This window comes from Gouania willdenowi, chromosome 17, assembly GCF_900634775.1.
Source record: "Gouania willdenowi chromosome 17, fGouWil2.1, whole genome shotgun sequence".
NCBI classification, from domain to species: Eukaryota; Metazoa; Chordata; class Actinopteri; order Blenniiformes; family Gobiesocidae; genus Gouania; species Gouania willdenowi.
In genome coordinates this window covers 2304135-2319889 of record NC_041060.1, presented here as the reverse complement: position 1 = coordinate 2319889, position 15755 = coordinate 2304135, and the positions used below count along the sequence as shown (strand labels likewise).

The 15755-nt window shown below is 35.2% G+C and overlaps 1 protein-coding gene across 1 annotated transcript; it reads left to right on the top strand.

The window, feature by feature from the left end:
- Positions 1–2073: 2073 nt before the first annotated feature.
- Positions 2074–14403, top strand: bcl6ab (BCL6A transcription repressor b). Its single transcript, XM_028472766.1, has 9 exons — positions 2074–2133; positions 4705–4876; positions 7871–8092; positions 8920–9618; positions 9694–9797; positions 11329–11496; positions 12030–12160; positions 12247–12384; positions 13239–14403. The coding sequence occupies exons 1-9, from the start codon at positions 2103–2105 to the stop codon at positions 13386–13388; spliced, it is 1815 nt and encodes a 604-aa protein (XP_028328567.1). The 5' UTR covers positions 2074–2102; the 3' UTR covers positions 13389–14403.
- The last annotated feature ends 1352 nt before the right edge of the window (positions 14404–15755 follow it).

Genomic DNA, 15755 nt, shown 5'->3' with positions numbered 1-15755 from the left:
CACTAGTAACATAAAATCAGTGAAAAAGAGAAGCAACGAGGAGACGACAGTGAAGTTTTGATTGTGGCGAGGCCTCCGTTATGAGAACCCGTATGTGTGCATGTGCATGCTTTGTGAGCGAGTAAACTATGGAGTGAAACGTGATGCAACCGTGAGGCAGTAAAAAAAAAAAAAAAAAAAGAATTGAAAGAGAAAAACAACATTCCTCAAACACACCAAGCTGAAACGTGTCACTGACGGTCAGGGAATCTACAGGGGTTTTTATCGTTATCATCATTACAATAAACACTTTCACTCACTCATATCGTCACACGTTCCTCTCAGTAGACCTGTAAAAACCACTGAAAGGCTGGTAAATAATGTACATTACAGATAACTCTTCTTATAGATGATTACGGTGCATTCCAGTTTGTGAACAAGCTGAGCTGCTTTAGGAAAACTGCTCTGATGTAACTTTGTCCACAATAAACTGTTTACTCTCCAGCAGTAAAGTGTTTATCTTAAGTGTAAACTGTTATACTGTTTACCTACTAGTTTGTTGGTATTATTGACATGATGTTTTACACAGGAATCCTGTCACTTTTCCTGCCAGGAGCGGTTTTTTTTTTGTGGTTTTTTTGTTGTTTTTCTAAATACATATTTGAATTTAACTGTTAGTGTTGTGCAGACATGTTCTAGTAATAGCCTTTTGATCAATTTGTTTGCAGCCCCAAAGTAAAAGCATAAAATAACTCCATAAAAACCACACACACTGAAAATGTACACAAAATGACTAGAAAACATTAATAGCAGGAAAAAAAATTACACAAAAATACACATCAGTAGTAGAAAAATCTAAAAACTGACCACAACAATGAAGAATTTACAAAACACAAAAATGACTCACAACACACACAGCATATTTAAGAAAAAATACACAGAAGGACTTCAAAAACACACCAAACCAAACTAAAAAGATACAAAACGACAACAGAAATACACAAATAACTGCAAAAATACATAAATGGAGGAAAAATATACAAAATGACTGCAAATATACACATATATACCAGAAAATAATACAAAACATCCACAAAAAAAAACAGATATTCACAAAATGGCACCAAAAATACACATAAATGACAAACAAATACACAAAGCTTCCACAAAAATACACAAAAATGAAAATAATTTACAAAACTATAAAAATACTCAAAAATGACTGAAAACAAAACAATAGAAATACAAATAAGGAATATGAAACCTGGCTATAAGTAGGAGAAGGTTGATTATAAATATTTTAAAATCAAACATGATTCTATATTGCACAAACAATATAATATCACATTTGTACATTATAATCATATTGTTGGTACAACATAATTACATTGTTTGTATCATATAATATATTTGTAAAATATAATTATGCTGTTAATACAATATAGTGATCCAATTTATATTTCTCCTGTGGAAGCTCTATGCTTCTGTATGTGTGTAAGTACATTCCCAAAATAGTTGAGATATTGTTTTATCTATAATACCACAAAAAGAGCAAAGTTTGTCAATATTTAACTTATATTTTAGCATCTATGAAGTATTTTGAAATCAACTTCTCCAACCTTATTTGTAATAACACATTTTCTTGTAACAGTGACTTAAATACATACGTCACTAAGTCATGTTTGGAGCATTAAAAGTGACATAAGTAAATATGGATGAAAAGTTAACAGAAATATGGGATAAATTGTGGTGTTTTTTGTGCTGTTTTCCTCGGACTGTGAGTGTTTTTCGTGTTGCGTTCATGTTCTGCTCGGTATTTATAAATCTGTCAGCTGACCTTGCACTTGGACGCGTCCACTAAACAGTGTAGTTACGCCGCGACTCAAATGACAAAACACACACTTTCAACGCTTGATTCCCACTGTTAATCAGTTATTTATGTTTAACTCACTTCTGTAGTGACATATTTAGATGTAATGTGTAATTAATGTACACCGAGGAGGAGTTGAAACCCGCCGTTGTGAGGTGACCACCCCCGCGCTGGCTGAGATGGTACAGCCCGCTGTTGAAATTCCGAGAATTGAGCCTGTTGGTTTCTTAGAACTGGATTCTCAGAAGTGGTGATGCGCAGAGTTTCGAGGAAACTTGTACAAGGTGACTTTTTTCTCCTACTTCTTTTTCCTCAGCATTGTGTCAGTAGTAGCAGCAGTAATACTCAGTGGTAGAAGCTCATGTGGCTGGAAGCGTGAAGCTCTATCAGCTTTTATTTTATGTGTCTTTTTTAACTGTGTAAAGTTGGTCCGAGCAGCTGCACTGGTGTTGCCTTTTTGGACTGTTTTTAAAAGCTAATGGTGGCAACTTGAGCTTGAGCTTCATTAGCCAGGCTGCTAACTGTTATTCTGTCATGCTATAGTAGTTTTAGAAGAGTTGGAATAATGTAGTACACCGCCTGTTACTGTGTTGTTTGCTTTACATGTCCCCTCATTCATTAAAAGTAGTTAATTAGGTTTTAAAATACCATTAATTTTAATAGGATCTCCTCTGTGTATAAACTTAACACGACGTGTGTTGTTGGATTAAAGTAATGCAGCAAAATTTGATCCAAAACCACTCCTTAAAAATAAGTGTCACTACCCTAGAAATAATTCAGGTTTATTAAATCCTTGTCTGGGAATTATTTATTTATTTATTTTATTTTATTGTTTTAAAAAGAAGACGCTCAGATGAATCGTGTGTGGCGGGAAAGACACGCAAATGTTTGACGTTTTTTTTTTTTTTTTTTTTTTTTAATTATTAGAGGAAGAGGAAACATCGCGGTGCTAAACTGGCAACCTTAATCTGAGCTGCCAGGACGGAATGTGCTGCTCAGCGGCTGCCAAGCACACTGTATTCTGTGTGCTTACTGCGCATGCGCAGCTGCAGGCCAAATACTGGCTGCTTTTTTTCCCCAAACATAAAAAACCCCTAAAACAACAACAGCACATTTATGATTTACTCATAATCGCCTGCATGTAGCTTTTCTAACTCTGTTCCTTTCACTTTTAATGTATCACCTTCAAATTGTGTTTTTTTTTTTTATTTAAATTTGTTAAACCAACGTTACTGTTTTGTTGCAACTCTTTGAAGTTATTGTAATTTATGTAAATACCTTCTGATGTTTCCGTAGGAAATAAAACGAGGTTAGATTTATTATTAGCCTGGTTGAGTTCTCTTTTGTTGTCGTCACAATGCTGCCCCCTATCGATCAAACACTGTCACAACACTGGACTTCAAGGTTGTTTTTCTACTAAAAAAAAAGTTATTAATCAGTTTATTAAATCCCTGAGATACAGCCATTTAATCACGAAAGAAAAATAAGTCATTTTTTGTGACAATAAAAAATAAAATAAAAAACATACAAAATGATGTCAAATACACACTAAATGACCAAAAAAGACTCCAAAAACCAAATTATACAAAATTATGCGAAATACACACAAAAGTACAACAAAAAAATACACAAAATGACAAAAAAACAACACACACTGAAAGCAGAAAAAAAAAACATAACACTGTATTTTTATTTGCAAAATAACCACTAGTTTAACTTAAACATAAGAATATTATACAAAAAAAATTGCAAGACCCTGAAAAATGAACTAAATAAATTCCAAAATAAACATTTTCGAAAGCGCAAAAATATCCTCTTGTTTAATATAAAAAATAATTGTTAGCCACTGATTATTATTAAATCAGAAATAATAATCAAGTTGTTGTTGGTGGTTTTTTTTGGGGGGGGGGGGGGGGGGGGGGGTTAGCAGATATTGTTATTCTATTAAGCTAGTTAGTCATAATGTCACACTTGTTTTGCACTGCAACACATTATATATTATAAATCACTTCTGCATGACTCATCTGTTATCTAAAATTATTTTTGAAGTTATTAACGATAATTGAAAATTATAAATGTCAGATATGAGAAGATTAAAAACAAAGAACAAATGTGATTCATTGTGAAGATAATTTTTTTATTTATTTTTTGGTCATTGTGAACAATGTTTAATTTTAAAATAATCTTGTGTTATACTATAAGGATATTATCATTTATAAGTAAATATTCTTGTGTAATTTAAGGGGAAAATTAAGTTGGATTTCTGAAGAAAAAAACTTGTGTAATATTAAAAGTTTGTTTTTAGATAATCATAAGGATATAGCCTGAATATTTGTGGTACTTGAGAATATGTATATTTTTAATTAACAATAGGTGGAAAATCAAGAAAAAAAATAAATAAAAGGGTTTATTTGGTCATTTTGAACCACGTTCAATTTTAAAATATTTATTTTTTAGCGGATATTGTGTCATTCTATTAGGATAATATAATCATGATATAATTTATAATATAAAATATTCTTGCGTAATTCTAGGGGAAAGTTTAGTTGGATTGAAACAAAAAAAAAAAGAAACTACTTTGTTTTTATATAAATTTAAGAAAAAAACCTGAATATTTGTGGAACTTGACTGTAAATATATTTTTATTTAACAATAAGGGGAAAATCAAGTTGGATTTCTGCAAGTAATAGTAATAATAATAAAGGGTTTTTTATGCACACTTGTTTTTCACTACACATCATATTTAATCTAATATTGTTTTGATGCAAAGGGATGTCTTTGGAAGCAACAATTTTTTGTCCAGCACGATTAAATATGTTGTAAAAATGTTATAAATGGTAATATTTCCCTCTCAGATTGTGACAGCATGGCCACGGCTGCTGATGGCTGCATTCAGTTCACGCGCCACGCCGGTGACGTGTTGCTCAACTTCAACTGCCTCCGCAGCAGAAACATCCTGACGGACGTCACCATACGAGTGGACGAGCAACTGTTCCACGCACACAAGGCCATCCTGGTGGCCTGCAGGTGGGTCCTGGCCTCACATCCACTGTGTAACTATGGTTACCCTGCATGTTCTACTTCTTCTTCTGTGGTAAATAATCATACTTCCTGTGCATGAAAAATCACCAAATTGTGCACAAAGCTCCAGTTCCATCCCAGATTATCTCAGCTACAAAAACAGACCAATCGTCCTAAAGGGGGCGCTACAGTACACCGCTAAAGCCTAGGTTCCCAAAGTGGGGTACGGGTACCCCCAAGGGTACGCTAATTGTCATGGGGGGTACTAGTACTAATGCTTGGCTCATGCTAGTTAATGCTAGCTAATGCTCACATTAGACAAATGCAAATGCTATATTAATGTTAATGCTAGCTAATGCTAACATTAGACAAATGCAAATGTTATGTTAATATTAATGCTAGGCTAATATTAATGTGAGCTAATGCTAATGTCATGTTAATGCTAAGCTAATGTTTTGCTAATGCTAGGTTTATGTTATTGCTAATGCTAGCTAATGTTAATATTAAACGAACGCAAATGGTATGTTCATGTTAATGCTAGGTTAATGTTAAGCTAATGGTAGCTAATGCTAATGTTATGTTAATGTTATGCTATTGTTATGTTAATACTAGCTACTGCTAACATTAGACAAATGCAAATGCTATATTAATGTTAGGCTAATGGTAATGTTAAGTTAATGCTAGCTAATGCTAATGTTATGTTGATGGGAAGCTAATGCTAGTTAATTCTGGCTAATGCTAACATTAGACAAATGCAGATGCTAGGTTAATGTTAAGCTATTGCTAATGTTATGTTAATGGTTATACTAGGTTAATGTTATGCTATTGCTAGCAAATGCTATTGTTGATTAATGCTAGCTAATGTTAATGATAGGCTAATGCTAACACTAGGCTAATGCAAATATGAAATATATATTATTCCTCAACAGGATAGGTAAAATCCAGGGACTATTTTCCCTGTAGAGCTACATTGTGTATCACATTACATTATCATGTTTTTAAGTGTGCAGGATTAGGGGGTACATGGCTTCAGGGTAAAAGTCTGAAGGGGTACGGGACAGGGAACAGTTTGGGAACCATTGCTCTTCAACATTTTGAAAATTCACAACAAATCAACCACATGTGCTACAGATTTACAACGTACATCAAAATGTGGCCCCGACACTGCAGAAACGTTGGTACAACTTCACCTTTTGTAAATGATCAAGTCCATCACTCTTGTTACAGCTTCAGACTGTCCCACAAAAACCATCCACACACATTTGATTTTTTTTTTTAAATTGAGCCTAAAGTGCATCAAAATGTTTTTTCAAATGCACATTACGCACAATAAATATCAAATAACTGTATTCTATACTTCAACTTCAACAAATCTGGTTCAAATAAAATGCAGTATAAAAATGGCGGTGCACTTGTCATATAAAAATGGGGTCACGACCCGAAAAAAGCGGGAACCACTGCAGTAATGTAAACATATACCTGCTAATTCTTGCTCAATGCATTTTCAATGTTCATGAAAATAAATGACAAGTATTTGTAGTAATTGTAGATGATGTTTAAAAAAATGTTGCATTTTTTTTTTTTTAAATGCAACATTTTGAGTTCCGCTCTCACTTGAACAATTTTAAACATCAGTTTTTCCTTTATAGAGCCTGTTTAATACATTTTCAATTATATACTTTGAAAACAACAACATTTTGGATTCACTGTAGATGATGTTTGGAAAATATTATAATTTTCATCTCAAAAACTAATTTTTTACAGTATTTTGAATTTTGCTCTCATGCAAACAATTGGAGTCAATGGAAATATGTCATTTTTAAACATTAGTTTTTCACAAAATTGTTATTTTGAACTTTGGATTATCATAGTGTATTTTATACTTTTAATTTTCTAAACTCTAAATTAAATGTTGGTTTAGTGCAAGCTTATGTAACACAAATCAATGAAATAAATGCTGCAATATTTCTTTTCTAATGTGCTGTTTAGTTAAATGTTTTCATTGTAAAACCATGAAAATAAATAAACATTTCACTGACCGTTGGCGTCTTTGGACTCAATCCATTGATTAACTTAGAGCGTCTGTTTGTTTGAATGACTCAGCGTCTCTCAGTCCCTCTCAGGTGATCAAACTCAGTGATCAACACTGATCAGGTGACGAGCAGGTGCATTCTGGGAAGTGGAGTTCTGATATATTTCTAAGTTTCAGCTCAAACACAAATGACTAACATCTCCATGCTACTGTCTAGATGCAGTATGTGTATTTTTGTCCTAATAATTTGAAATTTGCTTTTAAACGCTAACAGCTGCTGTATTATGTTAAAGTTTCATTTATTTAGTCAACTTTTTTCAGGAAATTTACTTTGAAATTTAATTTGAAATAAAAATTTAAATTTACTTTGAAATTAATTTTGACATTTTATTTCAAATTATTTTTTAATTTTAATTTGAAATTTACTTTGAAATTTAGATGGAAATGTACTTAAAAATGTAATTTGAAATTCACTTTGAAACTTACTTTGAAATTTAATTTGACACTTACCTTGAAATTGAAATTTTCTTTGAAATTTAATTTTAAACTTTCTTTCAAATTTAATTTTAAATTTCCTTTGATTTCCTGACATGTTTTGACTGCCAACTGTCAGTCTTTCTCAGAGGCGTCTGCGTATCGCTTTGATGTGTCCTTATGAGTTCTTTCTGGGGGCGTGGCCAACTTGACAGTTCTGTCAGGGCTGGCCACGCCCCCCTGTCACCTGAAGAGACTCCCAGGTGTGGGAGAGTAAAAAATGTTCCCTCATCCCATCAAAGCGATCAGCAGACACCTCTGAGGAAGACTGACATTTGGCAGTTGAAACACGTCAGGAGATCAAAGTCGATTTCCTGAAAAAGTCGTCTGAATAAATGAAACCTTAACATATTATTTCAAACAAAAACAAGTGCAACTGATTTGGCCCCGCCCACTTCTTGGTTTGATAACGACCTCTCTTGTTGCTCGTGCAGTGGCTTCTTCTACTCGGTGTTCATGGACCCTAAGAACACAAACCTCAGTGCCATAAACCTGGACCCTAAAGTGGACCCCAAGGGTTTCTCCCTCCTGCTGGACTTCATGTACACGTCGTGTCTGAACCTCAACGACAGCCTGGCCCTGGCCACCATGAACGCCGCCATCTACCTGCAGATGGAGCACGTGGCCGACACCTGCAGCAGGTTCATCTGCTCCCGGTAAGGGACCAGACCAGGGGTTGTAAACCACCACACTTGTGTACGTTTTAGGACATCCTCATGTCTCAGAGTGAGGTATCAGGAAAACCGCTGTCATTTATCAGACCAGACTCATGACTCAGCAAATCCTTCGTCAGATGAAACGGCCTCAGGCTTCAAAATAAAAGTCATTCGACTCAACGACCTCACGCCATAAAATGTGTCGTGTGTATTTCCAGTTTCTTCAAACTACAACGTCATGTTGTGTTTTACGGCCTGTTATTATGACTTTTATTTTGAAGCCTGAGGCCTTCCCAAAATGTAAACCATGGAAATTATTCAACTTCACGTAATTGGTTTAAGAAACATTTTTGAAAACAAATTAATTATTGTCTGCAAATATGCCATTGTGCTGCTGTGATATTAACTTAAACATAAGCATATATTATACAATTGAACAAAATTAATTAATTACAAAACCCTGGGAAAAAAATCAAATCAAATAATTAAAAAAATGTTTTTTAATTTTTTAAGTGTAAAATAACCACTAGTTTAAATGTCAATAAATACAATAAATATATATTAATATACTACAATTGAATAAAATTATTTTTTTTAAATAAAAGACCCTGAAAAATCTTGACATTTCGACTTTATCCTTAATATACAGAAAATGATTTTCTCCATAAAACGTGGCCCTGATCCACTTTAATATCTTAATCTTAACATAAAAGTTTCATTTTGTAATATTTTTCGTTGGTTGTGTGTCTGGGGATTTATTTCAATGAAAAGATGAACCTTAGGTTGAAAACCACTGCTGGATCTGATCCTCTTTGTCGTTTACACAGGAATCTGTCTCTGAAAATCCAAAGTGAGGAGGTGAAGAAGAGCTCATTGGACCAGGCTGAGAACCAATCAGCTTCCAGAGATCTGAGCTTTGGAAACGGCGTCACATCATCATCATCATCCTTACCGCTACATGAGTGTAAAGGGTTCATCCCTAACGTGTTCAGGGGCATCAACACGTCGGGATCGTATCACGTCTACGGGGACATGCCCATCTTCCCTGGGGGGGCGGAGCCACTGAACACAACCAGCACCAACACGGTCCACCACCAGACCTCCACCGTCATCTCCAACATCAACCACGAAACGCACCAAGGTCCCACCATGGAGGAAGACTCCATCCAGCACCCGCAGCCCCCCCCAGCCTTCACCAGAGGGGTCATCTGCAGCCCCCAGAGCCCCCTGAGGTCCGACTGTCAGCCCAACTCCCCCACTGAGTCCAGCTGCAGCAGGAACGCCAACATGGGCTCCAAGCTGCCCTCGGACCGCCACCAGGACTCCAAGGCTCGCAACTGGAAGAAATACAAGTTCATTGAGATGAACCGCAGCCCCGAGGAGAACAGCCCCCCCTCATCACTGAGCTCCTTTGGGGGCGGAGCCACGTCGGGACAGTTGGACGTCCAGAGCGACGAGGGAACCAATGAGCAGCGAGAGGAGAGAACGGGAGGGGCGAACGAGGAGCAGATGTGCAGCAGCATCAGGTAGAACGAGGATCAATCACATGACCTCGTCACTTCCTTCTTTTATTCACATGTGACCGTTTTGTCCTCGCACAGATGTTCGTCCTGTGGCTGTGACAGTCCTCAGTGTGTGGACGTGCATCACATGACCTCGTCTGAAACCACCAAGATGCACCAGGATTACTGCTCCTCCCCCTGTGGTACGTCTCTCACACACACACACACACACACCTCCAAAATTCAAGTCAAAACTGTAGGGCTGTGTATTTCCATGAATCTGACGATACGATACGATTCACAATTTTCATGTCACGATACGATATATCACGATAATAAACAATACAATATACGATAAAAATTTCACCTTTACAAGTACATTGGTATGAAATACAATTTATTTCATTTTTTTTAAACTTGCGAGAACAATTAAACGTTAACTCAAGCACCGATATCAAAAACAAGTGGAATGTTTATCAAACTGTCAAATTACATTGTTTTAAATAAGTTTAACTTTTGCTTCTACAACAGATTTTCATTCTGTTAAGTTTTTAAATTATAATTTTTTCTATAAAAGTGTCCAGTATGTTTAATGAAAATAAATCTAAAAGTCATTGAGGTGTGAGGTAGTTTAACAAGGTCTGATGGTGCGTTCATGGACACCTAGTGATCGGACGTTTACGTGATGTAACGATTCACTCAACTCCCGATACGATTCGATTCACGATACTGGGTTCACGATACGATTCTCTCACAATTAATTTTACAAAGTGTGACTGTAGACATATGATGACTGAAAAATATTCCTTTATTTTTTGGGGGAAAGAAATAGAAATTGCTGTACTATTTTCCTTTTATTTTTCATTGTCAAAAGAATCCCTTGATAAACTATTCAAAACAATGCAATTTAACAAAAAACAAATCTTGAATGAAATAAATAGTGGAATAATACAAATGAAGAAGAAGCCTATTAATTTAAATTCTGGTTCTATAGTAAACAATGCAAAACTGCATAATAGTTCTTTTTCTTTTTAGAAGTGCAACTGAAAATGTAGTTTGTCCCTTAACAAAAAACCAGTCATTGCACTGTATTTACGTCAGATAGGCAGCAGAGGGCGCTGGTAACCCAGTGGTCGGTTGCTATGCAGATATTCTTGCAGTGAAGAAGAGATGCTATGCTAGCAGACAGAGCTAATAGAAAAACGTGACTTTTACAGATATTCACGTACTATTACAGATATTCTTTCGGTGCTAAAGGGGTAAGGAATCATTTATGAACATGTTTAAGAGTAGAAGGCGGCCAAAAAGAAAGTAGTAGCAGATTCCGCCTGGACACTTCTGGACAAGAGAATAAATATATATTGCGCCCTCTGCTGTTTAAAAAAAGTACTTCAATTTTCAGAGTATCGATATGAATCGTGATACCTATGAATCGATTTTTAACTACCTTACGATTAATCGTTACATCCCTAGTTAGCGCGATTAAATGTTTATTCATTAAAAAACATAATTAAAAAAAGATTTTGAGAACAATGGTCAGCAACAGTAGGTTATTAGTTTTATTATTAACCAACATTTTAACCTTAAACAATTTAATATATTACAATTTAATTAAATGAATAAAAAAATTACAAAAACCTGAAAATGGCCTTAACAAATCCAATGATAAATATATATTATATATATCCGTACATGGACATCTCTAATAATCCCTGTTGTTTTCTTCCTCTGCAGATAAAAGTTCTTATTTCTGTAACGGTTGTGAGTCAAAGTTCTCTGATGAAGACTCTCTGAAGGAGCACATGGTGCAGGTTCACAGCGACAAACCGTACAAGTGTGACTGTTGCCAGGCAGCGTTCCGCTACAAAGGAAACCTGGCCAGCCATAAAACCGTTCACACAGGTGAGACTACACACACAGCTCTATAGATCTGCTCTGTGGGATTTGTTTGTTCACTAAATGAGCAAAAAAAAAAAAAAAAAAAAATAAAAAGACTCAAAAAACACACAAATTGACAAAAACATACATAAAAACACACAAAATGACAAAAAATACATAAAAAGACTCACAAAAATTCCCAAAATAAAAAATACACAAAAAGACTTAAAAAACACAAAATTAAAAAGAACAAAAACAAAAAGATTTAAAAAAAAACACAGACTTCAAAAACACACAATGACAAAATAATAAGACTAAAAAAATACACGATGACAATAAACACAAATTAAAAAAAACAAACACAAAAAGACAAAATAAATACACAAAGACCCCAAAATAAACACAAATTAAAAAAAACAAACACAAAAAGACAAAATAAATACACAAAGACCCAAAAATAAACACAAAATGAGCAAAAATACACCAAATGACTCCAAAAACCAAAATCCACCAGTGAACTGTGTCACTAACCAGTGATTGTCCACTCCTGCTTCCAGGTGCCAAACCGTACCACTGCGACATCTGCGGAGCCCAGTTCAACCGACCCGCTAACTTAAAGACACACACACGCATCCATTCTGGAGAAAAGCCGTACAAGTGTGAGACGTGCGACTCCCGCTTCGTTCAGGTATGCGTTATGAGACCACCTGGCTGCTACTGCAGCGTATTGTTTCTGAAACTTAAGTGCTGACGTGTCGTCTTGTTTCCCTCCAGGTGGCCCATCTGAGAGCGCACGTGTTGATCCACACAGGAGAGAAACCGTACCCCTGTGAGATCTGTGGGACACACTTCCGCCACCTTCAGACGCTCAAGAGCCACATGAGAATCCACACGGGAGAAAAACCTTATCACGTAAGAATGAGACTCAATATATTTAGTTTATATAAAATAAAATAACATAAAAACATTTTTATCTTTAAATTCTTTAGAAGCTGCTGGAGACAATCATTTTTTTAATCAAATGAAGACAGTGTAGGTCTCATAGATTAATGACAAAGTTTAGTGCATTGCATTGTTGTCTTAAAAATTGAAAAAATGTGCAGAAAAGACATTGAAATTTGATGGAGAGGTGTCAGAAATGGGAGTAATGTAGCAAAAATATGGCAAGAAAAGTGATGAAAATAAGTTAAAATATGGAAAGTTTGGTGTAGTTGCAGAAAAAAGGTAAAAATAAGCAAAAATATTTTTAGTTTCTTGAAATTGGCAAAAAATAAGCATTAAATCTGGTGAAAAAAGGTTAAAAGTGAGAATGGGTCAATATATATGACATTAGGTGGAAAAGTGGTGGAAAGGGTTTATAAGTGCTGAACATGTCTTAAAAGTAATGAAACAAAAATACATTTAAAGGAGCAAAAATATGACATGGAAAAGTGATGAAAATATGTAAAAATATAACAAGTTTGGTGTAGTTGCAGAAAAAGGATAAAAATAAGCAAAATTTGGCTCAAATTGTTTAAAAAAATATAATTTTAGTTGCTTGAAGGCATCTGGTCTACAGGACTCCACATCCCATAATGCAATGCACCAGACTTTTCCAATAATGTCAATAAGAGAGTGTTTAGAGTGGAGTTTCAACCTTTTAAAAGGATGGTTGATGTATTGATCCAAGGCCTACACTCTGATAAATATTGATCGTTTTAATTTGATCTCACAGATCAAAGCGTTGTTGACAGCGTTGTGAGAATTCTGCTGTTTTCTCTCCTCAGTGTGAAAAATGTGACCTCCACTTCAGACATAAGAGCCAGCTGAGGCTCCACCTGAGACAGAAGCACGGAGCCATCACCAACACCAAGGCTACGTACCGCCGCCCCCCCTCCACCCCCACCCCCATCACAGGCTCACTGCACCCCTGCTGAGCTGCTTTATTATTATTAATCTACATGAACAAATCTAGTAACGCTGATTAGCCGTGGATGGATTTTGCAGACGATGCACATGAGACTGTACGTACGTACGTGAGCTCTTCTTTTGTTTTTTTTTTTGACTTGTGGAAGTTTCTGCTTTCATCGTGAATGTGAATTTAAAAAAAAAAACAAAAAGAGAAAAACAAAGGTATTACTCACTTTGCTTCAGACTTCAGCCTCTCGTTCAGTCTTACGTGCTTTTAAATCAGCCTCTATTTTGTATATAAGATAATATATAAATATATATATTTTCTGGATGCCATCTGCGGGCGGACGACGCACACGTTTAACACGCAGTGAAGCCTCGCTGACTAGAGCTTTGAATTTGTAAAGATTGTGTAAAAAAAATTTTGTCACTTCACGGAATAACATTTAAAAAAAAAATGGTACATATTTTCTTTTTTTTTTGTTTGTTTGATATTTTTGCACATATTCATATCCATATATTTTCATATCTGTGTCTTACAAAATATTTTTACTTGGACTGTCGTCGGCGTGTAAAAAACCAATCGCTAAAGTTTCAGTTTGCAGCACTTGTCATTGTTTTATTTATGGTTTTTTTTTTTGTTTTAAATACTTTGCTTCCGTTCGATGCTGCAGTGTTTGATCTGTTTGACCACATGTGGGATGTTTACCTTTAATGGTTCTCAACCTTGGGCTCAGGACCCCCATTTTGGGGGATGCCTTCAAGAAACTAGGAACATATTCTTTTTTAATAATTTTAAGCGCATTTTTACACTTAGCGACTACACCAATTTTATCACCTTTTCTTGCCATATTTTTGCTCCTTTTAATGCATTTTTGCAACACCACTTATTTTACTCAACATCAAGAAACTACGAGTTATTTTTACCATTTTTCTGCAACTACACCAAACTTGCCATATTTTGACCCATTTTAGTCACTTTTTCTTGCTCCATTAAATGCATTTTTTGCAACATTACTCCCAATTCTGACACTTCTACATCACATTTCAACACCTTTTCTCCACATTTTTACCACTTTCAAACCATCTTCAGCACTTATAAACCCTTTCCACCACTTTTCCACCTAAAGTCACGTATGTTGACCCATTATTGTCACTTTTAACCTCTTTTCATCATAATACATGCTTATTTTTGCCAATTTAACCACATTCATAATTTCTCATGCCCTTTATTTTCCAGTTTTAATTGTTCCTACTTTTTAAATTACATTACACCAGTTTTCCCACTTTTAAGACATTGACACTGAAATCTTTTTATCACTTTTTCTGTCTGTTTAAAATCCCATTTCACCACATTTTCAGTCAATTTGAACTCATTTTATTTGTGATTTTAACAAGGATTTCCATCTTTAAGATGACTATAACAATAATAAATGTTCCTGGATAACAGTGGATATTATTCAGATGAATAAATAAATGTGGTTATCACAGATTCATAGAACAATGGACCATCATTTTGCTGACTTTATGGATGGACCCCAAAAATCTCTCCCCTTTATTCCCCCTTATAGATGGTCCTGTCTCCACATGACTGTTCATGTCTGTGTTCAACCTCTGGTACCTTTATTTTTTGGGGTCGCGGGCTGAAAAAGGTTGAGAACCCCTGCGTTAAGCATCCTCATGTGTTTCAGTGCCTTACATTCACCGTTCAGTGGGCTACATACTCAATCTGCCATTTCCATGTAACTCTCCTCCCTGCTGTTATTTATATGCATGTTAAGGTACAATTGGTTTACAAGCTGTGGTTCTGCTGTGGGGAGCTGCGGACGCATCAGGCTTAAGCTAAAAAAAAAAAAAAAAAAAAACACTCAGGAACGTCAGTTACATGTACGCAAACAACAATAAAAAGCTTGTTTATGCAGCGTCTGTGTCTGTGCTACTGTCGTCTGTGCAACGCAAATTAAACAAACAAAAACACAACACGACCACAAGTGTACACAAAAATAAGAAATAAACACTCAAAAGGACATCAAATGCACACAAAATGACTCCAAAAATACACAAATGCATGTGTTCACAATTAGAAAAAAAAACCAAAAACTCAAAATAACTCCCAAAATATATGCAACACAAAGAATTATTACTAACACACAAAATGGCAACAAAATACACAAGTTGACAATACAAACACAAATTTCTCCAAAAACTAAAATATACAAAATGATGCCAAATATACACACGACAATAAACAATATGGCAGAATTACAAAATGACAAAGATATACACAAAAACACACATTACACAGAATGAGCAAAAACAATGTACAAAATGATTCTAAAACCACACAAAATGAGCTAAAATATATATATATAACATGAATACCAGTGTACACA